General features: G+C 39.7%; 1 protein-coding gene across 3 annotated transcripts; it reads right to left on the reverse strand.

Annotated features, from left to right (window-relative positions):
• Positions 1 to 2,195: 2,195 nt before the first annotated feature.
• On the reverse strand, positions 2,196 to 23,749 carry DSE (dermatan sulfate epimerase). 3 transcript variants are annotated; one of them, XM_009947610.2, is made up of 5 exons: positions 23,334 to 23,749; positions 11,709 to 11,962; positions 7,686 to 7,925; positions 6,007 to 6,214; positions 2,196 to 3,960 (listed from the first exon to the last, which is right to left on the reverse strand). In XM_009947610.2, the coding sequence occupies exons 1-5, from the start codon at positions 23,747 to 23,749 to the stop codon at positions 2,196 to 2,198; spliced, it is 2,883 nt and encodes a 960-aa protein (XP_009945912.2). The 3 variants fall into 3 exon arrangements, with proteins under 3 accessions (XP_009945912.2, XP_086317408.1, XP_086317409.1); XM_086461282.1 differs by lacking the exon at positions 23,334 to 23,749 and adding an exon at positions 9,445 to 9,472 and having other exon boundaries at positions 7,686 to 7,910; positions 11,725 to 11,962; XM_086461283.1 differs by lacking the exons at positions 6,007 to 6,214; positions 7,686 to 7,925; positions 23,334 to 23,749 and having other exon boundaries at positions 11,709 to 11,791.
• Positions 23,750 to 24,312: the final 563 nt, after the last annotated feature.

Genomic DNA, 24,312 nt, shown 5'->3' on the forward strand with positions numbered 1-24,312 from the left:
TGTCCGCAAAGAGGACATAGAGACACAAGGACAGGTTATTTGCTTATAAAGCATAATGACTCCCTGAATTACCCTGGGGCAATTTTATGGCACCAGCTCCCAGTGGAGGGATATGCCAGACCATACAACTAAACTGCAACAGCACCTGCATCTTGATTTTTCAGTGTTTGATGGCCAATAATAGTATCACATAATACTGAAAAATTAACCAACAATGTCTTTGAAGCTGAACATAACCCAACAGCTATTTCTGCGTGTGTTTATGTCATCACAGTTCAAAAGCAGAAATAAGACTTCCAGTGATTATGCAGCCTGTCACAAGCTAGTCATACTTTCAGCAGGCACTGCTACAAACACGGAGCTATGCTGGGCAACACCCCCCAGGCTCAGCTCCCTTCACCTTAAGCAATTAAGCAGGTGATTTGAAATAGGTGATTAACCACCCTGCATGCCTTTTGCAATTAGGAAAAAGGGAAAGGTATGCCTTGAAGGTATTTCAAGGTCTCAGGTGGATGGAGTAGCTATCTGAAGGCTCTCTTTCTGCACTGACTATGCATGGATCAGAAACTAACTGGGGTCCTAAATCTTTGCTCAGACTAAATGTACCAAATTTCATTGGATAAAGCCAGGCATTGGAGACTGCAGTGGGGCTTATGTACATTAATACAGTGCTCAGAACCGGCTCAGTAGCTGGAACCTAGTGAAAATATTCTTATCTGTTCACTGAAGATGTTCAGACAAGGAAAGCTCATCACATTTCAACATATAGACTCGCAGAAGGCATAACAGCAGCAATGTAGATAACATACCCGAACAGTGTTAGGGAAAGGAAACAAAGGTTTGTGGTTTGAACGAAGTGCTGATGACCATCATTACTGTAACTAGCGGGAAAAATGTTTTAAACAAAGAAAAACAACTTTTCCACAGAGATAATTATAATGTTTTTATTTAGCAAATGTACTGGAAGAATTGTTTTTCTGTAAAGACATACAGATATGCCCCAATTCCATAGAGCTTCCATTCTCTCAAATAGTTACGATTTTCTGAAATCAGTTTAATGAACAGAAGGGGATATATGTGGAGATGTCAAACTTATTTTTGTCATAAACCACATGATTCCATTTACCACTAATCCCCAAATAATTGACCCAGGGCCACCAAGAGTGTGCAGAACCCTTGCTGGTACTTTATAGAGAACAGGCTGTTCACACAATTTTAACTGTCCTCTGTTTCTAGCCATGTGAACAGAAAAAAGACATTAAATACTTCCTTAATACCTCTTTTTCCATACTGGCAATTGCTGAGGTTACCACAGGATTGCTTTGGTTTTTTTGTTTGTTTTTTTTTACAATTGCATATGGAAAGGCAGTGATCTAGGACATTATTTCCCTACTAAGATGATCTTCAAACTATAGAAAACTTTTATGAAACTCTGCCTTGTAAAACCGAGAACAGACTCTACAGCATTCATCCTTCTACATCTACACTTGAGTGAAAGATAAAAGTTTTTTTTCCTGAGAATTGTGCTCCTTTATACTTTGAGTTAGCCCCATATTTGCCTTCTGCTACTGCCTACCAGGTGTTGTGTCTCTCACTTGGCAAGTACTGACATGATTGCCATTTCTCACTGTGACGGACTGTAAAGTATCGAAGAGATGACATGATGTAAAGGTCTGCAATAATTATACAGGAGTGTCCCATATTGAAGCATTCTTTGGTTTGGCAAAGAAAAGTCTACTGCTAAGATCTGCCTTGCATACTTGTGTTTGAATGTCCTTTACTTAAGAGAATGTCCAGAGACATCCATAGCAGCCCGAAATGAAAACTCACTAAATGCAAACCTGGTTCTGTATAAAAAAGAAAGCCCTCAGAAATAAATCTATTAAGAGGGCTCTTCTCACCAAAAAACTCATTACAACTTTACATTACTGAACTCTGATGACCAAAGCATAACATTCCCTCAGATGTGAGGCCCACCTCAAAACACAAAGGAGGAGTACTTATTAAGTACTTAGTTTTCTGAGATACTCATTGCTTGCCCTATTCTTCTATCCCTTCTGGTCTGAAACCAATCTTTCCCTAGCTGTTTTTGGAATGTTTCAGAAAAAAAGAACATAAACTTTGGCCCTATTAGGGTTAATGCTTTTGCATAGACGTATATGACCATAAACTGGTCGACTAGTAGAGGTCTTCTGCTAACATTGTGACTGAGAACAGGAAGAATACAGCCACAATAATATACAGCTGTCTACTAAAAGTATTGCATACAGACATCTCTGGCCATGCAGTCTCTTGGCCTTCTGGAAATATGTGAGCTGCATTGCTAACATGACAAAAAAAATAGCAATGTTGAGAATTAGAAAGAGGCGGGTATAAGAAGCTGATATTGATGGGGCACTACTTCGAGCAGTCGTCACCATCTGTGCCAGCCCTGATCGGCCTTTGATTGACACCCCGGTTTTGTGCTTCACATAAGTGATATCTGCAAAATCCAGAAGATCTTTCATTTCCTCGTCTTCATCTATAGGCAACTCTTTTTGTGCTTGAGTCTGTGCCTTCTGTCGCACTTTTCTTTCATTTACCTCAATTTGTGCAAAAATGTCAGGAACGGCATCAACAAATTTGTAGCCTTTGGCTACCTTTCTGTTTTTCTTTGCTCTGCCGTGCTGTTGCTGTTGCTGCCTCTGTGAGATTGCAAATATCCTGTCAATGGCCTCCTCTGTCTGTCTCTTATCTGAAAACCTCAGCAGGCGCTCAGCAGTCTTCCTAAAGCTAGCTGTGTTGCGTACACGGGACAAGATCTGCTTCTCAAGCTGCTGGAAAACAGGCTTAAAATGCTGCAGGTTCCTCTCCACGATCCCTACGTAGTCCTTCACCTCCTGCACTGCAGAGCTCCTAATGGCAGAAGCTCGATCAAAGACAATTTTCTGGCGGTCTGCAATAACCTGTGCAAAGGCAGAGCGGGACCCATCCTCGACAGGCCACAGGTACACTGCGTAGGCGTGCTCACTGGTGGTAATGAAAACATCCAGCTGCGGAGAATCTCCACGGACAGTGAAGCTCTGGACATCAACAGAGGGCCCAATGAAAAGGTAAATGGCCCTCGTGACGGGGTGCCGCAAGAGGGTCGTTACATTCACGTAGTTCGTTCCGTTGTACGGGTAGCCCCGGGGATACATCCGTGAGGCAATGGTAGCTTTCTCGCTGTGGCCAGTGTCATCCATCCAGTACATCTTATATATCCCATCACGGTGCCTAATAAAGGCCCCATGGACATCATCAACAACTGTTTCTTCAAAAGGCACATCCACATTGTGGAAGAAACTGGTTGCTGCCTCCAAGGGGCTGTCATCTTCTAGATGGATTTGGTCCACTAGCAAGAGAAGCTGGGGATGGAGAAGTATGAGGTTTCTTTGTAATTTTCTCAGCTTCAGTTTAGGATTGTATGCACCCACTCCTTCTCCCCTGATAAAAACCACCCCACTTCTCTCCATGGCAGCAACCACTCGTCCCTGACAGTCACCAGCCAAGTCATGTTTATATTTAAGCCACTTTGAGGAACAGTCTTCTGTAATCTGCCCTTCCCATGGGGAGAAGCAGCTCTTGGACACGGCAGGGGAAAACATCAACACATTATTAAAAAAAGTGTATTTTGGCCCATACAGAGCTTCTGTTATGAAAGGTACGCCATTTGGAGCAAAAGTAAAGGAGTTCTGGTCCGGGTGTTCATGGCCAGCATTAAAGTTCCTCCACCCCTTGATCCACTCTTTGTACTTGTTCTTGTGAACAATATCATATATTGCACGTCCTCCCAGCTTTCCTGACTTGAAGGAAAGGAAAGGCCTGTTGATTTCAGCTGGCAAAGCACTTCCATAGGTTACCACTCCCCAGTCCTCAAAATAATGCAGTTTAGGAACCCCATAGTCTGGCGGAGGTATGGAGCGCAAACTGGCATCATACCTGCCAAAAAGACAAGGAAAATGGGTTTAAAAATGACTTGACTGATTCCATTATCACCACCTGTATAGAACTCAAAACCTGACTGAATATTTACATCATGGAGCAAGCTAACAATATAAAGCCCACACTGCTTCCCGAGTGAACTAATCATATAGTGGCAATGATATTTATCATACCAATCCCTATACAAATTTCTTGTGTGCTTTTTACAGAATAATAGCTGAAAGCATCTGGTCCATATTTAAAGCAAGCAATCCTTCTGCAGTGCAAAAACATGCGTACCACTAATTTCAAAATAGACACGTTTTTATCATAAAGCTACTGACTGCAATACAAATCTTTAAAAAAGGCACATTAGGATCAGGCTGTAGACACTGTCTATTCTGCACTAGACACCAACATTTGCACCTATTCACTGACTACTTAACCAAGAGAGGCAGAGTATCTGTTTCCCCAAAGTGATGATTATAGAAGTCTGTAGTCTCCAAACAGAATTAGCAATAAACTAAAAATTAATGAAAAGTCATTTTAAAGGATAAATTTTTATGATTGAGATCACTTAGTGTATGTCAGTTTCCTTCTCCAACTAGGCTGAAGAAAAATTTGCACAGCTTTCTTGTATAAATTATAAGATCTAAGACATTTGGTTAAAAAGAAGTGTTAATCTAGAAAAGGTTACAATGCTTATAATTTTTGTTTTATTTGATCCACAAGAGTTAAAACAAACAAAAAAACCCATCAACAACCATGGAAAACAAAACCTAACCTTCTGGCATTTTTTTTAAGCAACCAAAATAAACAAAACCATCATTAAGCCCAGTAATATTTATGTAGACTGTTCCTCATCAGATTTATTCTCTACAGCTAACCAGGAGCCTCTGTCTGTCAAGCCCTAGACATCACAGCTCATGTCCCACACATGGCTTTGGGTAATTCCAGCCAGTGCAGGGAGCCTGCGCTACATCTAGTGGTCCTTGATGGAGATTCCCCTAAAAGCAGCACTCTTTCCTGAGACTTTAATGCAAGGGAACACGCTCATCACAAGAGCAACACTGCAGCACAGGGAAAAGGCAACCGTTGCAATATTCAGATAATTCTTTTATTTTTTCTTTTTCTTTTTTTTTTCCACTCAGGTGCTTTTAAAAATTTCTTTCCCTTTGACATCAGAAAGAATTTTCTAAGTATACATTCCCAAGATTTCCATGGAGACACAGGAGAAAAGAATGACGGAATGGAGTTGAAGGGGAGAGATTCTGTATTTTGCAAATAACAAGATGAAGGGTGCTTGGAGCCTAATACACATGCATCCTAGTGTGCATATCATAAATGCAAAACAATATATATATTCAATAATACTTTTCTTGTAAGAGAGAGAAATAGAGCTACAGTGACTCCTCAAAAGTGCACTTACTCTCTCCACAGACTGAGGGAATTTGTATGTATATCTAAAGCCTCTTGAATCTTTTCATTTCTTACCTTTAGAAGATTGACATACAAGTTAGCAAAGCTGTAAATTACATGGAAAATACGGACCTAGTCATCTATCATTATATTTTTCTAAGCGTAACTTGCAAATTAATGTGCAAAAACTAATAGTAGCCTTACTGCTTACGTTACTTTAGCTTTTAAAAGAAAGCTTACATTATTACCTATAGCTTTTAAAAGAAAACTATGCTTTAAATATTCACCAAATTAATTACTAAAAAGCACAACGGGATTAAAAAACATTAGAGGAGACCAGATAAACTGAAGAATAAATGCAGGCAAATTTTCAGTCCTTTTGGAACTGCTTGTATTCTATAAAAGCAATAGACCTCGGAAGGAAAACACAAAAGCAGATGTAGGACAAGACCAAGGTGCTCCCTGTAGCAACATGCACTGTGCATCTATGCCAGGTGAAGAAGTTCTTCTGAGCCTAATGACTCTCTGGGTTGCGCATGGCCAACCTGACCTCTGCTTCTACAGTACAAACATAAAGACAATGAATTATCACTAACAGCAAACAGCTGTCAGGTTCCTTTTGAGCCCACTCGTTCCCTTTCATACCAGAGAAATTCAGTGTGGAGAGTGCACCACCTCTGCCCTTTGGATGGTGTCCCCGGGCCTTCCACCACTCGGTTCCTTCTGATCTGCTCTGCCAACCAGTTCCCGCTGCCGTTGCGCATGACAAATTTGTCGAGAAACACCAGCTGGCTCTCCGGCCCATAGAACCAGTTATAGTTGGAATCCGCGATGGCCACAGTTCTCTGAAACCCTTGGGAAAAAGTGAAAAGGAATGTAAGAAAGAACAAATAAACGTACAAAGATGTGTTTGTAGAGCATGACGGTGAAGCCAAGGAGTACAAACAGACACAAACAGAAATAGCCTTTTCAGATGTTTATAGACCTACTTTTAAATGAGCCATAAACAGGTTACACAGGAGCCATTTCCTTCTGCTGTAGCTAACTTGAATACTCACCTTTCTTCTGCAACTATGGGCTACAGACAAAGTACTAAAAAAAATGTAAGAACCAGTGTCCTGTCTGCTTCCTCTCCTCATTCAAATCTGGCAAAGGTAACCTTCTTTTTACAGTTCCTACTTTTCCTATGTCAATCCAAGCTCTCTAAAGCAAGAAAACAGAGGTTCCCCCAAGGGAAAAAAAAAAAAAAAAAAATCAGCTTCACCCTGAAACAGCTAACATGAGCTCACTTTGCTCTTAGGAACCTCTCACCAGCAGATGCCTGAGGTCTCACATGGAGTCAATGCAATTCCTTACATGCCTGTGCTGGCATGCCAAAGCTGCACTCAGCCCCCCCTTACATACATGGCTAGACCTGGGGTGCTTATAGCCAATGAAGACATCACTGCCTTTTCAATGGGGAATTTGACCAATAAGTTTGTAATGAATTGTCCTGCAAATAAGCAACAGAAAACCATCTTCGAAAACTTGCAAGGCTGCCTAAAACTAAATCTCTTCCGAAAGCTAGAAGGGGTCAGCAATATTTATTAACTTAAAACTTTTGCATTTGTACATCTCCATCTTTCAGTCACAACTAGGATTGCAATTCAGAGATGCTAAAACACTCTATGAGAGACTGGAGAGATCCAGCAAAAGACCAGTAATACTGAAAAGTCTGCAAAATTGACCCGTTAGTGATGTCAGATATTTCTGTTTAATTCTCACATTGAAAAAAGAAAATGGTTTGTGCACACCTGCAAAGAGAAACCTATTATTTGAGTAAATTCCATTTTCCATATGAAAAATATTTTAATAAAAATGGTATAAAAATCTATTCCAATGTTTTGTGGAAAACTGGTGATCATACAAAATTTTCCTATTCTTTGTTGATATTTTTACCCTGTCTTTCTATTCCTTTCACCCAGTATTTCAGTGTGATGATATTTAGCAAAGGGAAAAATCAGTAAGGATCTCAAAGAATATTATTTTTCAAATGGAAACCCCCAGAAACAGGTCTGTTTCAAACTCTGAAAACCAGAACTCAAATTCTGAACCATTGCTTTTTCTCCCACACAATGTTCCTATCTTTTGACTGGTTTTAAAAGACAGAGTTTAATCAACAATGATCTTTAATAAGCAGTGATAAACAAGGATGTCACTGTTTCAATGGATGATGAAGGTAAAATCCAAGTACAATGTTATTTGAAAATGGCCTACTTGAAGTATGAAATTTACTGCTGCTTCAAGAATTAGAAGATTCATCTTCATTTGCCCAAAGGACCTACCTGGCAGGACAGTCCTGTACATAAATGCAAAGTGCTGCTTGAGCCAGGGGTGGCTGAAGTGATTGATATCAAAGTGCCTTTGGACAAGAAACATGTACTGAAACAGCGATCTGGTTGTGTAGCTGCCATAGGCCACCCCTTCATAGAGTGAGCCGTCTGTGACCTCCTGCAGTAGGACTACTGACTTCTCCATGATTGCCAACACTTGCTTGGTCCACAAGTAAGCTTCCTGAAGGTAGCCTGAAAGAAAAAGATGTTGGCAAATCTGATTACGACACCATAGGCCATAGATTATGTCATCTGTACTCCCACAGTGGGATCCTTTACAGCAAGGAATCTGCAATCCAGAGCTCTAAAATACCACCTAGTGCTTCAGTGTCCCTGTAGTTCTAGGGTAAAAAATAAACTACTGTATTTAAATGCAGCAAAGCAAGGTCACGTGAGCAGGGAAAATCTATTAAACACCTTTTGCTAATAATGTAGGATTACCCTTTCCATCCAAAAAGGAAAATTTCCTTAATGCATCCAGGACATCCAAAAAGGGAAGAGCCATGCCAAGACTATTTATTATATTTCAAGTTAAAGTTGTATGAAAGCAAACTTACAGTCCCCACTAGAGGGCTCCAATAATGCAAACATTCTAATCAGTCATTTTTCATTGGTATGATCACCAGTGTGGTAAGGAGATCCTCAGAGTTTAAAATTACAAAGAAGTTCACATTTGAACAGCAGTTAACTGATATTCTACTAATTCAGGTTGTATTTTAAGACATGCTCTGTTCTACTTACATTTTCAGTTTGTTGTACAACCTAAAGGGTTATCCAAATAGAAGTTATTTTGGAAAAACTTTGCATGGTTAATTTCAAATGCAGATTCCTCAGTTCCAGAATAAAATTAATCTTCCAACTAGGTTAACTTTCAGCCTCCACATATACAAGCCCTAAAGAGCTATATTTCTTCTAAAGAAAAGACTTTGAGAGATCTTACTATTTTGGTCTGCTCTATACAAATCAAGACCTGGAAAGAGGTTTCAAGAAGACCTTCTCAGGTCTCGTCTGCCTTCCCTAAGGAACAAGCACAAGCACGGGAGCCTCAGCACTGCAATTATGTATCGCAGGAGGCAGCATGTGGATCCCAGCAGAGGAAAGGCTATGTGCCTTCTCTTTGCTTTTGGATTCACTGGCAAGAGAGGTAGAACTAAATAGAGACCAGCTGCCTTGCGCTTCTACATGGCAACTTAGTGTCTACCCAACTAAAAGTGTCTGGACGCAGATTTAACCAGACTTATTTCCACAATATAGCAGAGCTCAGCTGGCATGCATTACACCCCATTACATGGTGAAGCGGTGCTGGCTGAATGGAGCGCACGTGCCACTAAGGCAGTATGAGCTACATTCAAACCTGCTACCTGACCTGTTTCATGTCATTGCCACAATTACTGTATTTATGCTCAGCAGAGTGATGAGCAATTCAGACATCCTACTAATCAGGGCTGCCAAATCCTGCTCAGTTAACAGAGAGAAAAAACAACTGTAATGTCCAAGTTAAACAGACAACCTGAATCTAAGATGGTATTTTTATCCACTGGCTGAAGAGGTAACTACGATGGGGAAGGCCTGAGCAACAGGGGCAGGTGGTGCTACTTACTTCCACTTACTTTACTCACAGATATCTTGACACTACTTCATTACTCTGATGGAGTTGGCAGCACAGCAGTCTGTCTGAATAAAATTCCAAATGCTTCCACCCTTGTTTGACCTTGTGACATAACAGCCACAATAGCTAGCTTTTGACTGCTGCACTAGCAAGAATGGTACTTTCCATGGGTCAGCACAGTGCCTTTACCATTGTAATGAATATACACTCTGTTTACCTAGTGTATATCTATGCTATAACCTCATACTTATAGTGTATTAAAAGAATAATAACACATTAGAATGAAAAAAAAAAAGAGACTCAACACTCTGTCAGGCTACAGAACAAATCTCACATAAATTAACAGTATCTACATCAAGTTAGGCCTTACTCAAGTGATTTTTTAAATATCTGAATGTTTACTTTAACTACAAAGACTTCAGTATATGTGTGTGTCTAGAATTCATTTCAATTAGTTTCACTTTTCAGTCCTATGACAATGTTTACATGTTTTTAATCTGGCTATTTAGTCTCTGCATGCTTCAATATCTGAATTATGTTTAAAATTATTAGTAGGAATTTAAACCTTTTGGGAGAAAGGTCTACATTGGGATACGCTATTTGAAATTGCTATGCATCTGATACAGGAAGAATAGAATGCTCCCTCCCTTTTTTTTTTTTCCTCCTTCACAAAAAGTCTTTCCTCTTGGAATAAGAATTTTTTTAAAACTTTTTTTTTTATTTTAGAGCAACAGAATAGCTTCATTTAAATTTCCTTTTTTTTTTTTTTTAAATAAAGTCCCTCTATATTGAAAACAACCGAATTTTCATCTAGAAATATACAGTCTGATTTGACCTATCTTCATTTGAAATATCACCACTATTTTCAAATTGCTCAAGTGTTGCTGAATTTGCACTTTTTTTTTTTTCCCCAAAAAAACCCCACCAACCTTTGGTGAAAGAAATATTGTCCAACTTATTTGTCATGTTACCGTTGTTTGGCACAAAGAACACTTATGGCCTATACTCTAATGAAAAGCAGAATTATTTTGCAAACTGCCAGCTTCCTGCACCAATGGAGGCTCAGCAAAGGATAGAATTCGGAGGAATTCAGCAAAACCCACTGAATAAACATGGTCTGAGTCTTCAATTTGTGGAAGGCAAGATAGGAGGAAAGAGCATAACTTCCACACATACTCTTGCTGCTTTTCAGCATACGCACATCAGTGAATGCGCTTGTTTTGACAAACACTTAACAAAAAGATGACCCCCCAAACACAGCAGGTGCCACAGTTTTTTGTCACACTTCTTTGGGCGTCTGAAAACTCCAGCGATGTGCAGATGTGCCTTTGCTTGGCAGGGCTGAACAGCTTCGCAACACTATCAGCATCCAGAAAATAGATTTTCCATAACTTGCAGCAAGTCAGTAGTTCCACTGGGCATCACGTTTTCAAAATACTTCTAGCACATATTAAATAACCACTTGATAAAATATTGATGAATTCTTACAAAAGCAGGAGCTGGCTCCATGACTTCCACCTCTCAGCCGAAGCAGGCTGGGGTTTAAAGTCAGGATTTCTTAACTGCTCTCTCTGACTCCGTGACTTGCATTCTCGATTACACTGTGTATCACCTAAGACAGGAGGAGAGGGATAGCCCCCAGGCAGAGCAGCCAAAAGCAACTGGTGATATTGGCATCATCCACCTGGGAACTGGGAAGGATGGGTTTAAGTCCCCAAAGCAAAGAAGGAGATGACATCTGGCATGGACACCTCCTGGATGAAGGTTATGGGGTGCAAGGGCATAGTTCAGAGGGAAAAAGGTAAAGCCCTGCTCATCTCCATAGAAAAGGATGCTGCAAGGAAAGGTCCTGAGCTGTGGCTTTTGGGTGGATAAAGTTACACCTTTGCAACTCTCTCAGGGAGACAGGACAGAAGACCTGGATGAAATTCCAGGTTATCCTGTTGTCTAGCTCCCAGCTCAGTGGGTGGGGTGTTCCTGAGTGCTGACCTTCAAGATGTGTTGTGTACGGAGACGAAGTGGATGGCTCTGCTGATGAGCTACCCTGAAAGACCCTGTCTGTAACTCTGGACTGGACAGACTATACACAAGGGGATTTTTAATTCTTACAGTCAGGTAAGAATTTCAGAATCACTTAGATAATTGAATTTATATATACAGGTATATATGCATGTATATTATACCTTGTATGTCTGCCCACAGTCTTTTGTTCTGTTCAGTAAATTAAATGTTGCTAAGCAGCAAAAGAGCAAACCCAATATTGCTGTACTCTCGGAAGCATTTCTATCAGTTCCTAAACTTTGCTGCATAAATGGCTGATTGAGTTGATACACTTCAGGAAAACATTCCTATGGTTTAGCACATACCTTGATTCATCAGAACCAGGCTTCCAGCCAGCAGGGCCACACAGTTGGTAGGCTGGTGGTTGTGGAGGTACTGGAAACCCCATCCACGTCTGTATGATGTTTCGTACATATATCCCGAGGCATTGGCAATTACCTCAAGAAATCTCTCCTGTTGAATCTTGCTAAGATAGCTGTACAAGAAGTCATACGCGGTGGCAAAACCAACTAAGGAGTGAGCGAGAGGGACCTCATCCCACGGGGCATCCTTTACTAGCCTGTCAATAAAGAAAGATGCCAATTAATTGAGTTTCACCTACTTCTTTTTCTCCATTACGCACTGTGAGGTGTGTATGACTTAATGTCTCTGAAGTTGAGCAATTCATGTTGAATTTTAACACAGTAGTAAGCTACTTACCAAGTCTTTGAGACCATTTTTTCCTTTCCTAAGTATGGACAATGTTGACCTTCAAAGCTCATTAATTTTATTAGAACGATTAAGTTGTTAAATATTAAAACAGTGCTTGCAGCATTCTGAGTTTTGCTAGGAGAAACAGATATGCAGAATTTTGATTGTACAAAAACCTAATCTATTTATCTGAAGCAAGATTCACATAATTTTTGTGAGAAAGTAATATCCCATAGTTATACTCCTTCAAAAATCTGTAAGAACCTTTTTCTTTTCCAAAGTCAAATGTTGATAAATTCCTAAATGGTGGCTATGGGACTAAAGTTTTCTTTAAAGCAAGCATAATAAGATAACAGCACTACGCTGTTTCTTAATTTCCCAAATGCATTCAACGATAGTAGAGATGATGAAATTTACTTTCATGACTACAGTTCAAATTAACATATTTAATAGCATTCAAAAAACAGTGTTTAGCGTAAAAAAGAGGTAGAATGATGCCACTACTCAAAATTATTTTCTAGGAACTACCTGCTTCTATCCAATGATTACTCTGAATTCAGCAAAATAGTAATTTTGTATCTAGAAAATTCATAATGGAGGTGGAAGTAGTGTAGAACAAGTATTTCTCTTAAATCAAGCATACACTGTGTATTGAAGACTTTAGTTTTGCATTACTGACTACTTTCAGGCCATGGTTCTACAGAAAAGGAAATGTGAACGAACATATAGTGAAAAAATCTTTGATAAATTGAACAATCATCACTTGCTTTCATGGTTGTTCTCTTATTTTACTTTCTTTGCAATATATTTTTTTATTACAGAAATTAATTTTAAGTTGTTGAGACGAGAGAGTGTCCTACTGAAGTCAATGGAAACTGTGGTGTGCTCCTGAAGACGTGCACCTTCCAGCTTCAACTATTCTATAACTATAAATATGATTTCATCTTAATTTGTGTAAGCAGCAGTGTGAACAAACAGATGAGAAAAAAATAGCAAAACAGCAAGATTATTTTTTTTTAAATCCTCATTTTGCTATAGGAGCATTTATTTGCATTCAAAATGCATGAATGAACCACATAGAAATTATGACCTTCAGCCTAGGGCACTGCAACTGTGGTAAAACACAATGTGCACCAGTGAGAGAAATGACCTTTAATTTTTATTTTGGTATATCTAACATGATTGGAAGAACTCAAATGAACTTGGCACATTCATACTTGTATGTAAGGAAAGCCTCTGTAGGCTTTTTGATTAGCTGAATTTCCAAATTTTAAGTGTTCACCTTCTCTCAGCTTCAATCCCATCTTCTGCTGAGTGAAGTTATACATTAATTTTTCCTTTTTTTTAAATTAAATCTTTATCTCACAGATTTATAATTAAATACATGAATGCATTCAGCATTGAGCAGCAGGATGTCACCGTTTTTTTTTGAACCAGGGTTTTTATTGGACTAGATTATTCATTTGCACGATTTTGTTTCTTGGTTAACAGACAAGCATCAACAGAAAATGGTTGTGAACAATATTAAGACAGACAGCTGTAAGTGTGATAACAAATACCTGTCAAAGCATCAGGAAAAAATGTTCTAGAATTTACTACTCATCATCTCCACATCCACATCTAATTATTCTCAGTGGTCAATGTCAGGAACGTTTCCCTGTTGGTTTTTTCCCGGTTCAAACTCTAAATGTATCAGTGAAGACTTCCAGCCAGGTACAGTAAAATTTTTTATTTATGTTTTCACTGAATTGTTGTGCAAAAAATTACAGACTTGTAAGCCAAAACGTTTACATGCTTTTCCTAGATGCTGATTGTTTCTGTATTTCCAGATAAACTGGAAGAAAACGTAGCTGAACTGGGCAAGGAACTCTTCCAGCTCTCTAGATTTATTTATACTGTGTCACTGAGCTGCAAAAATTGAAAATCTGAGTGAAATGATTATTTGTCAATCTCAATTAATTTGCTGCATCTCTATTTCTGATTTTTCATCTTTCCTTATAACTGAAAAAGCTCTTAAAATGCTGTTAGTCCTATATGTAAACGTAAAGTGGCATTGTACTCTGGTTATATGCAACACCCTGGCACTGTGATTGCTGTCAGAAACCCTTTGATGTGAACATACCTTTGATCAGCTATATCATGAATCCCAATTTCCAAAGTATTTTTAGTTTTGCTTTTCACTAAACCTTTGCACATTCAGAAATCAGAGTTCAAATGGGTACAGGAAATACCACTTAAAAGGTCTCTGCCTAGAACAATTACAGAGTGATAGAGGCTAAGCTATACATCAGAGGGGAAGATGAAAGAACTTGAGTTAATTTAAAACATTTAATTCAAAGTATCCATATAACAACATACAAATTGCTAATTAGAATGTGCTTAAAACTAATGATCTTTACCTGACTTCATCTTAAATGGGATTTGACAGTGGAACTGATTTATTGTAACCTTCATTGTTAAGAGGTATGCTAACTTTATGTTTGGTATTGAATGCTATACTGCATCAAATTCTATACTGTAAGAGCACATATTAGTCTCTGTGGCACCACTTCTGATAAAATAGAAAGCACTCTTCTACATGGGAAGTGCTGAATGGATCAGTTATGACTGCATTTAGGTTGCTGATTTCTTCAGTAAATATAACAACCCTTCAGTGTAAAAAACCTTATGTTAGGCATCCTAAGTCTTCTTACTGGCACAGTTACCCACCTCAGGCTAGACAAAAGCAATTTTGTCATAAGTTCCCTCAAATTGCAATTCTGTAGAGTAAGTCTGTATAGAATTAACAAAGGAGAGGCACACAAGTCAGAGAAAATTAATGATGACGGTTTAAAGACCCTCATTTCTAAACATACAAACCCACAGTCAACATCTGTTCTTAAAATGAAGCTCTCTTGAAGTCATAACTTTTTAGCTGATATAAATCAGTGCACCTCCATTAACTGAATTTCAATGGAATCAAGCAATGTACACCAAACAATGTGGACCACGATTCACAAGAAGAATGGTGAAGTACCAAGCATTAAATGCTTTTTGTATCTAAATTACTCTCTCATTTTTCAAATGGATCTCCAGTGTCAGATTTGGTAAACAGCCTGGCTGATAAACCGTGGGAAAGCATGGTACCATAGGCCTGCACTGAACATATGATATCAAAAAGGATTTTCAGGGCTATCTGTTAACAACTGCATTCTGAAATATTAAAGAAAAGTTTTGTGTATTTATACAAATAAAGAAAGGTAAAAACATGACAGTGCTTTGCACTGGAAAATAGCTATTCTCTAAGTCTCTTGGGAGTAAAACTTAACATCAGATAGCATGAACCTCAGCTTAGCAACTAACTGTGTCTGAAGACAGCAAGTAACCTTTACATCAATGCTGCATTAGCCTCTTCAGTCTCTTAAAGGTAACAGATGTTACAAAAAAAGAATCCAAAGTAAATAAAAATATCTATAACATAGTTGCAATCATTAGCACTTTTAGCAAAGGCAACTGTTCCAAAAATTCTAAAACATTTTATAATTACAGCTAAACCATAAATGCATCCCTTCAGACGGTGAAAAAAAAAAAAAGTTAGTTTTTTTGGGTGTTTTGTTTTGGTTTTTTTTTTACACTTATATACCTATTCCTGTATTTGGAAGAGGTGCCTATCTGGAAACTTGATAAGGTTTAGAAAAGAGCAAAAAGTGCTAAATGGGTTTGCTGCCTAATGATCAAACTCCATAATCGTACAAAGCCATATGTATTGTTCCACACAAAGAACTGCTGTCTGGACAAATTCTGGGAATGGTACAGGACAAAAGCATGCCTGGGGTGTTCGTTTAGATTCTCTTAATCTGTGTCATATAAAATATTTTTATTACTTTATTTTAAACATTTAGAGTTTGATACAAATCCTCCATGAAGAAACTGGAGAAATAAAGAGATCACAGAGAAGGTTTGTATTACGGGTAAGTAGTATAGTTTTCCTACATGTGTTGAGAATTTTTGTGTGGTGCAACATGGTTATCTGTTTTAGATTTGCCACCTTCTACAACGAACAACGAATCTGAAGGCGGGGGTTAAGACTCAGTTCTTCAAGTCATCAAGTTATGATGCCAAGAACCATCATGCATGCACTGCATTGTCCAAGGCTAAGAGTGTACATACTGCCCTCACTAAATGCAATTCCATGCTCTAAATAAGTATGCAAATGGTAGAAAATTTTGGATAGGAAGTAAAAATTAGTATCAAAATAACAACCAAAAAAACGATTAGAAAAATTGTAGTAAGATAACCACAACCTCTCCATTTCTTGACAACAATCCTAATGCTGCTAATGTCTCTTCTTTTAGCAGAAATGGTTTTCTGTATTTTTCCCTCATTAATGAGGGAAATGAGAAATGAGGGGAAAATACAGAAAACCATTTCCACGTCCCTACTGAAACCGTAAGTATTAGCATTGCTCTAAGCCAAGAGGGAAGAACCACTATCTGCCCAGTTCAAGGCAGAATTTAGATCAAACTTCTGCTTAAGTGAATTCCCTGACCATGGCCTGTGGGATGTTTAGGCATGCCTTTCCTTCAATTTATATCCAATTCTTCAAAACAAATTGAAGTAAATAGGGAAAAAACCCACACTCTAACTTGAGAAATAGAACACTCTTCCAGGCAGCGTGAGATCTGATTTCTAGCCTCTACTGTCAGTAAGTAGTATGGCACCACTGCATGCAAAATAAGCATTAAGCACATCCTGACACATACATTACACAAGTAATCCACATCCTGAAGTTTAATGCTCCAAACTTTCCCATGACAAATTACTTACTGCAGAATAACTCTTGGAGGTTGAGGGCAGATTAAGCTAATGATTGAAAGAAGCATGCCAGTACTCCCTCCTCAGTCCTGAACCTCTCGCTTTCACTATGTGGGAAAGGAAATGAGTCAGGTCTCTTTTCTAAAGGCTTACAGGTGAAAATTAGCTAAAGGACAGCCCTCTGGTACATTTTGATGCAATCTATCTTAGATACGGTAGCTAGCTAACAGCATGGTTGACTTTAATGAACATTAAATGTCAATTGTGGATGCAAATGTGGCATGCAATGGGGCCAACTGATACCTTGATCCTGAAATCGGTTGCGTAACTGTACAGTCTTCCCAAAGCCAATGGCAACACCCTGCCTCTCCACAGACTCTTGCTGTTGTTTTGACCCACTTCTGGGGGAAGGAGATACAGCTTTAAACTTCCCGACAGGCAAAGGAGGAAAATACTCTTCCATAGTCAGAGGGAGTATACCTGCCAAGGGGAATGAGACCACCACCATTTGTTTTATAAACTAGACTAAATTTTCAGTATTTTTCTTACAAAGCCTCCAAACCAAAATATTTTCCTGTGCTGTAATGGAGTATTTTCTTCACTGATGGAACAATTATCTTCCAATTTTTGTTTTGGAAAGCAAAAAGAAAAATCCTTGAAAAAATCTGTTTCATCCAAAACCACCTCTCAGCTTTCACCCCTTCCACATTCTTCTGGTTCGCTGCCAAAACAAAAACCCCATTATCTGCACAACCTAAGTGCTTGGTCATTTGCAACAGCAAAAATGTCAAGAATAGAAAACATCCTTGACAACTGATTTATATTTCCGGTGTCTAAGGTAAAACATAACAAGTTTGCCCCTATCTCTTTACCAATCGTGTTTCAGCAGCAGCCCCTCTGACATGCCCGTGTTCATTGCAGCTGAGTTCACAGGAAGACAGGCAAAGGACCACTCCCTTAAACGTAAAGGGCAACATATCACACTGGAAAAAAAAAAGGCAACATATAGACACTATTTTTCAGAAGTTTTAAGAGCTTACTATAAAAGTAGGGTTGTACTGCATTCACCTGCATTCTATCCTCTTTCTCTGTGTTTCCCCATAGGACTATAATCATCATTCTGTCGCTTCTAAAGCTTCTTTCAGATCCTCTTCTCTCATTTTTGGCTATGATCGCAAGACAGTCCTTTTCACACTGGGCTTGCTCTTAGTATCAATCATGATCCTTCTGTGTTGACACATTAATAAACAAGAACTGTGTTTTAGTAGTTCTCAGTGCCATATTAAGCAGACACAGAAATTTAGTTATTATTTCAACAGATTACCTCTATCTGCTCTTGTAGCAAATTTTTATACCATGCATGCCAGAAAGATAGCTCCCTGTAGCTATCACAGAACTTCAGTGCCAATTTATCTCCTAGAGATCCTATCAAATAAAATCAAAGGTATAACAGAACTCTTCAAAATCCAGCTAGCCATTTAATTTCACAGTCATGCACAACCTCTATTTTTAAATGCTCCATATGAAAAAGATAAAACCAGCATGAGGGTTTGATATTTCACTTACTAACATAATATATATTCCAGACACCAAATTTATCCTCCTACCCTTCCTTTTCTTTTTCTTCCTCCCTGTAGGAGACTATCTCAGCAACAGCTTCTTTTATACTAATTCCTATGCTGTAGTCTTATAAAACCCTCCTAAGCTTTTTTTTGAATGTGACTGCTGCTTGATTATTGGGAGTCAAACAGATGTTCTAAATTTGTGGTGTCAGCACAGAGATTCACTTTATTTCAGCTCAGCACATGTGAATTAATTTTAGTTATACATTTATCTACACATTTAATTATTTATATTTACGTATTTTTACTTTGTAATCTATATTGTTCAGTGCCAAGCACTATCTGGATACTAACAGCAACGGTGCTATAGCATGCTCCAATACTTTTAATAAACAGAGACTAACAGAAGGCTATAGGATTGCTGGTTAATAAGAAATAGCAGAAAGGTTTGTTACAGCAAAGCCTCCCATTAGCTTCTCCTTACTTGCCGCTATTTGCTTGGAATGTTTGCATGTGCTTGACAGTAATTATCTCTCCTCTGAAACCCACAGAGCCAGGCTTACTGTCAAATCCCACACCTTACTGCACATTGGTAACATATTTGTCTTTAAGAACGGTGTGTCAACTACGTGCAAAAAAAAAAAAAAGTACACAAATCTTTGCAAATGGGGATGTCTCTCCTCCTCTAAGAAGGGTGCAGAATTTGTGAACTTCTAAGGCATTTGTTTATAAGGTGGGCTTAGAAAGAAGAGAGGAGTTTCTCACTGCTTCGTCCAATACACAGAATCAGACTGGACTCCTATTTCTGCACAATGTGTGACTCCGATTACATCACTCCGCTCAGTGCGGGAATGGGCTGAGGCGACATATGGAAAGAATCAGGAGTACAGATCCTCTCGGCCAAAAACGCACTTCTGGTGGGGAGTGCTCTAGGGGCCAGTCAGAGATAAAATGCCAGAAAATGGATCTATATCCTCTGTTCTCCGTAAAATAAGATAATACAGCTTAACTACAATGACAAACTTTCCCTAAGATTTTAGACAGCATCTAGATATCAAACCTGGGAAAACCAAGCACATTATTTAACACCAGCTTTTAATTTTCACAGGCAAAACCATTAAAGTTCATCTATTTTTACTGAAATATTAATGCACTACCTTTCCCTTCTCTTGCTAGTCTCCAAAACATTGTCCATTCCCATATTATTTTGGGTGACTGTTATAGTTAGCTGTTAAGCCATTGCCCCTTTGTTTATTTTAAAATGTAAACCTACTCCAGGATGTAGCAATTACGGATGCTCTGTTATGAGCAGCACGCCTATCAACATCGGTTGTTATGACAAATGGCCCAAGTTGTGTTAGCCTACATGAATGGGAACTCAGTTAAGCATGTACTTTATTATGTGATGTAAAATGACTATTGAAGTAGATGAGAAAAGACAACAGCACTTAATTACATGCCCCTTCCATGCATGTGTCAATTGCAAGCAGACTTTCTCATAATTGTATCCTGAGGTATTTAACCATATGTGGACTATTGAGGATTGTCGCTAATGTAAAGAGGAAATTTAAAATGTCAGTCTCCTCAATCTCCTGGCATTCTGGGACAAATAATCAGTGATATTTTAAACTATATTTATTTTATCCAGCTACTGCACACACTACCAAAATACACTTTTGTCTTCTAGTAAGGCTTAAATTTTATTTAATATCGCAAAAAAAATTACGGGAAACTCATCCAACTGATTTTTTTTTAAAAAAAATTCTAGAGCTATTTTTTTATCATTTGTAATATATCACCCAGAATGATATTTATATTTTCCCCAAAATAGACAGGACAACCTTTTTTTTTTTTTAAATTCCATTACTGTGACATTACCAGAACAGTTCACGTACAGTCTTATGCAGCGCTTTAGATGCCACAACATCTAAATGCCTGCTAGTAGCACTCAGACCACAACTCTCACATTTGCTGTGTTTGTTCTCCTAGTCTTATCCCAAGTGGACAAGTGTGTGCAGTAACATGTTTTCTGGTACTTTTTAGTTGAGTTTCTTAGGAAAGACAGATTTACATAACCTGCCTGTCTGCTCCTTCAGCTTCTGAACCTGCTGACCTATTTGAGTAAAGCCAGACAGAGTAGTACATGCCTCAGAGATGTTACATTCCTATAGTTTCCTGAAAACCGCTGTTGGACAAGGGAGTAGGATCTATGTTACTGCCATCACTGATGGAGCTATAGGGTGAACTCCACGTTGACAGTATTCAGTCATAAGTTCTCTGGGGAAAAACAAAAATGGAAACCAGATACATGTTTCTGTGACAGCATTTGTAAAGTTGGCCAGTTGGAGGTTATACAAAGGGCAGCTTACCCCAGTCCTATCGCCTATGTTTCTGATTTCCTCCTTCTGTACTTCCCCTATTAAGAGCATTGCACCCACCTCTTTTGCGAAGTGGAGAACCTTGACTAAACCTTGATTGTCTGCTGAATGACACGCCTACATCAGAAGGGAAAGATGGGAAAAGCACGGCTTCTCTTTCACTGAGATAATGCAAGATACTTGCTCGAGAAAAACAGTAGTTTGGCAGAGGTAAATATCATCAAAGCCAAGTGGAAATAAGATATCTGCTCTTCTGATTGGTATCTGGTCAGCTGGGACAAAGGAGATCATTATGGCAATGGACAGAGAACCCACAATTAATCCAGGGCAGGAATCACAGAAGATACAGAAATGAGGTTATTGAGACAGTGAGTGAGATGTAGGAAACTCAGCCAGACACAAATAAGTTCCACTACTCAAAATATTACTCAGTCCTCTCTCTTATTCCATTAAAACAGATGGCCACGTAACTATGTGTTTACACTACCCAAAGCAAGTTAAAAAAAAAGTGCAAACAATGAAACTAGGGAGGAAGGTGTTGACTTTGGAGCAGTCTGTAGGTCCTGTTGGAGATGGTTACACGTCCTTGGATTCACCTCTGTATAGCTCTGTCCCTCTGCCAGTGTGCCAGGAGAAACACAGACTGCCTCTGGAGTTTTGTATTGATATGCTTCAGTGGAAGATTTTGGAAATTACTACCACTCTGTTGTGCCAATACTTTTCTTCCCAACTCCCATATGTCCTCTCTTCTGTGACACGCCAGCAACTTAAGCCCAGTGTGTCCCTTCTCTCTCCCACCACTTCTTTTGTTCTAGTTTCTGTATTTCTGTGGCATTCACCACTTTTATACTTGGTATAGGGGAACGCCAACACTGTAATGCCTTCTAAATCACACCCATCAGGAGGATATGGATCCCAAGTTACGCTAGCTCAAATCCAGCATAATTCCAATGACAGTCCATGGATGGATGCCATTTATAGGACACTACTAGTTGGTCTTAACCCAAGGAAGGTAAGTAATAGTAGTTTGAGCAATGAATACTGCTCATGCTTCTTCCTGTGCTGAGTTGAAACCTGACACAGACTTAGCTTGGAGAAGAGGAGACTGAGGGGTGACCTCATCAATGTTTATAAATACGCAAAGGGCAAGTGTCAGGAGGATGGAGCCGGGCTCTTCTCAGTGATGGCCAATGACAGCACAAGGGGCAATGGGTGCGAACCAAAGCATAGGAGGTCCAACATTAACATAAGGAAAAACTTTTTCACTGTGAGGGTGACAGAGCACTGGAACAGGCTGCCCAGAGAGGCTGTGGAATCTCCTTCTCTGGAGACATTCAAAACCCACCTGGAAGCGTTCCTGTGTGATCTGCTCTAGGTGGTCCTGCTCTGGCAAGGGGGTTGGACTAGATGATCTTTCAAGGTCCCTTCCAACCCCTAACATTCTGTGATTCTCCTGAGCTGCTGCCACCACAGAGCTATAGGACAGCAGTTGCAACAGAGGGGAGCAGTGCCCCATCGCAGCTCCAGCTCACTGCACTGGGCAGAAGTCACCATCCTGGCAAAGTCCACATTTCCACCCTCTGACCTCCTCACAGTGGCAGCAACGCTGGGCCACAGTCTGCAAGGTGTACCAAGTGGCAACTACTGCAGCGAGTAGGGCAAATGTGCTTGACTGAGGGGAAAAAAGGAAGATAAATTGCTGGAGGGCATGAAAAAGGAAGCTGAGGAGGAAAGAGACCTTGGGGTCCCAATTGCTAGACCACACAATGAGAACACTAACTTCTGTCCCCATAGAAAGAGGGTGGCACAGGGAGGACAGAGTAACTTGTGGATGACAACTCACATCCAGGTGAAGTTAATCCAGGAAGTGGTCATCAAAATGCCAGCAACTCAGGCAGTTCCAGTAACCAGATGGACAACTATATCTATCATGTCATAGTATGTCTTAAGGAGAGGCCCAAGAATCATACAGCCAAGCAGAGCTGCAAGTCTGAACTGAAGCTCAGACAAATGTTAGAGCACACTGCAGAGCCTGACTGACACTTTTACATACACTGAATTATACCTTTTTTCATAGGTCCCCCTTTCCTGAATTCTTCCTAAGCAAGAATTACCCAAAAGATATGTACAAGTCTGGAAAAAAAAAAGAGATTAAACAATAACACTTTTAGCACTTCTCACCACAAATCAGATGTAAACCCCTGGCTTCTGATTGGGAGTGGGCTTGGATTTTTTTTTTTTTACTTTACAGCAATTAGGTTGGTACACGAAGGGTCATGCTCCTTCTTTCAGCATGAATTTGCAACAGGGTAAATCCAGTGAAGGTGAAAATCTGCGTGTCACTGCTGGTCCAGTGAGGGTAAATGCATTCATCAAGTTAGTCACTGTTAAAGTGAATATTAGGAGCAACCAAATTATTTTAAGTAATTAACTCATCCACTCACTCCTCCAACTCCAAGCAGCTTATACATTAAGAACAACTTAAAAAAAAAAGACAAAAATCTACCAACTAGGCTGAGCTGCCATCCTCTCCATGTAATCCTTGGCCATGCTGATGGCCTCGATGTTTTCAGGGTAGAGCACACAGAACATCGCCAGGGCCCCAAGGTTGTTGCCATAGATTTCATTCCACCGAGCGCTGAACTCCTTCGGGTCCCAGGGAGGAAGGTACTCCAGGGGATTCGACAGCATCGTTTGCACTGCCTCGATCAGACGAGCTGCAATGTGCTGGTGCGTGGTGGCAGCCTGGAGACGCAGAGCCTCCACGTCCCCTTTGGAGAAGTAGAGCATGGGGTAGCTGTCATAGTTGGCATTGACAAAAGGAACCATCACGTCCGGGTCCTCCCTGGCGCCGTGGGCAAAGGCGAAGCAAACGACGTGTATGAAAAACACACTTGGGGCTCCCCGTGTGTGAGTCCTCATTGTGGCATCAGATCTCCAAGTCTCAATGGCAGCCAAATCATCTTTGAAATATCCTACGGCAGATGGATGTGAAAGAGAGAGTTAGAAAACGTATCCATGAGACACTGTAATTCAGGATGCTCTCTAGGAAATACGACTCCATCTAGACTTAAAGAAACCCATGTATTGTCCAGGTGGCTTTCAAATAATTTCTATATGAGTACTTCAGACAAAATATCTACTGAGCAATTAATCCTAAAGAAAAACCTGTACACTTCGAAGAAAGCCCCTCCCTCCCACATCTTTCCCTCTAGTAGCTGATATGAGGCAAAGAAACACAATGACAGCTCTAGTACTCGAGATTCCAAATAACTGCAACGGTGCCTAATATGAAGCAGTGCTGACTGTACTGGCAAGCGGAGAAGGGCGGGAGGGGAGGAGGAAGGGGAAGAGCGAGGGAGCCTGTGCTGGCGGCAGCCAAGCCTGCGTGCTGCCTTGGCTGATGTTAGCAGCTGGAGAGGGAAGGATGAGGAATGCTGGAGGTTTGCGCCGGGGTCATTTTATACTGCGCTTGAGGCCTCCGG

Source organism: Leptosomus discolor, chromosome 2 (assembly GCF_034619465.1).
Source record: "Leptosomus discolor isolate bLepDis1 chromosome 2, bLepDis1.hap2, whole genome shotgun sequence".
In the NCBI taxonomy this organism is placed as follows: Eukaryota; Metazoa; Chordata; class Aves; order Leptosomiformes; family Leptosomidae; genus Leptosomus; species Leptosomus discolor.

Excerpts from the sequence above, each read along its gene's own strand:
- DSE (XM_009947610.2), bottom strand. The coding sequence starts at position 23,749 with ATGAGGACTCACACACGGGGAGCCCCAAGTGTGTTTTTCATACACGTC. Across the intron at positions 7,926-11,708 it reads CCTGGTTCTGATGAATCAAG|GCTACCTTCAGGAAGCTTAC; the intron begins GTATGTGCTAAA and ends TTTTTCTTTCAG. Across the intron at positions 3,961-6,006 it reads CTCCACACTGAATTTCTCTG|GTATGATGCCAGTTTGCGCT; the intron begins GTATGAAAGGGA and ends TCTTTTTGGCAG.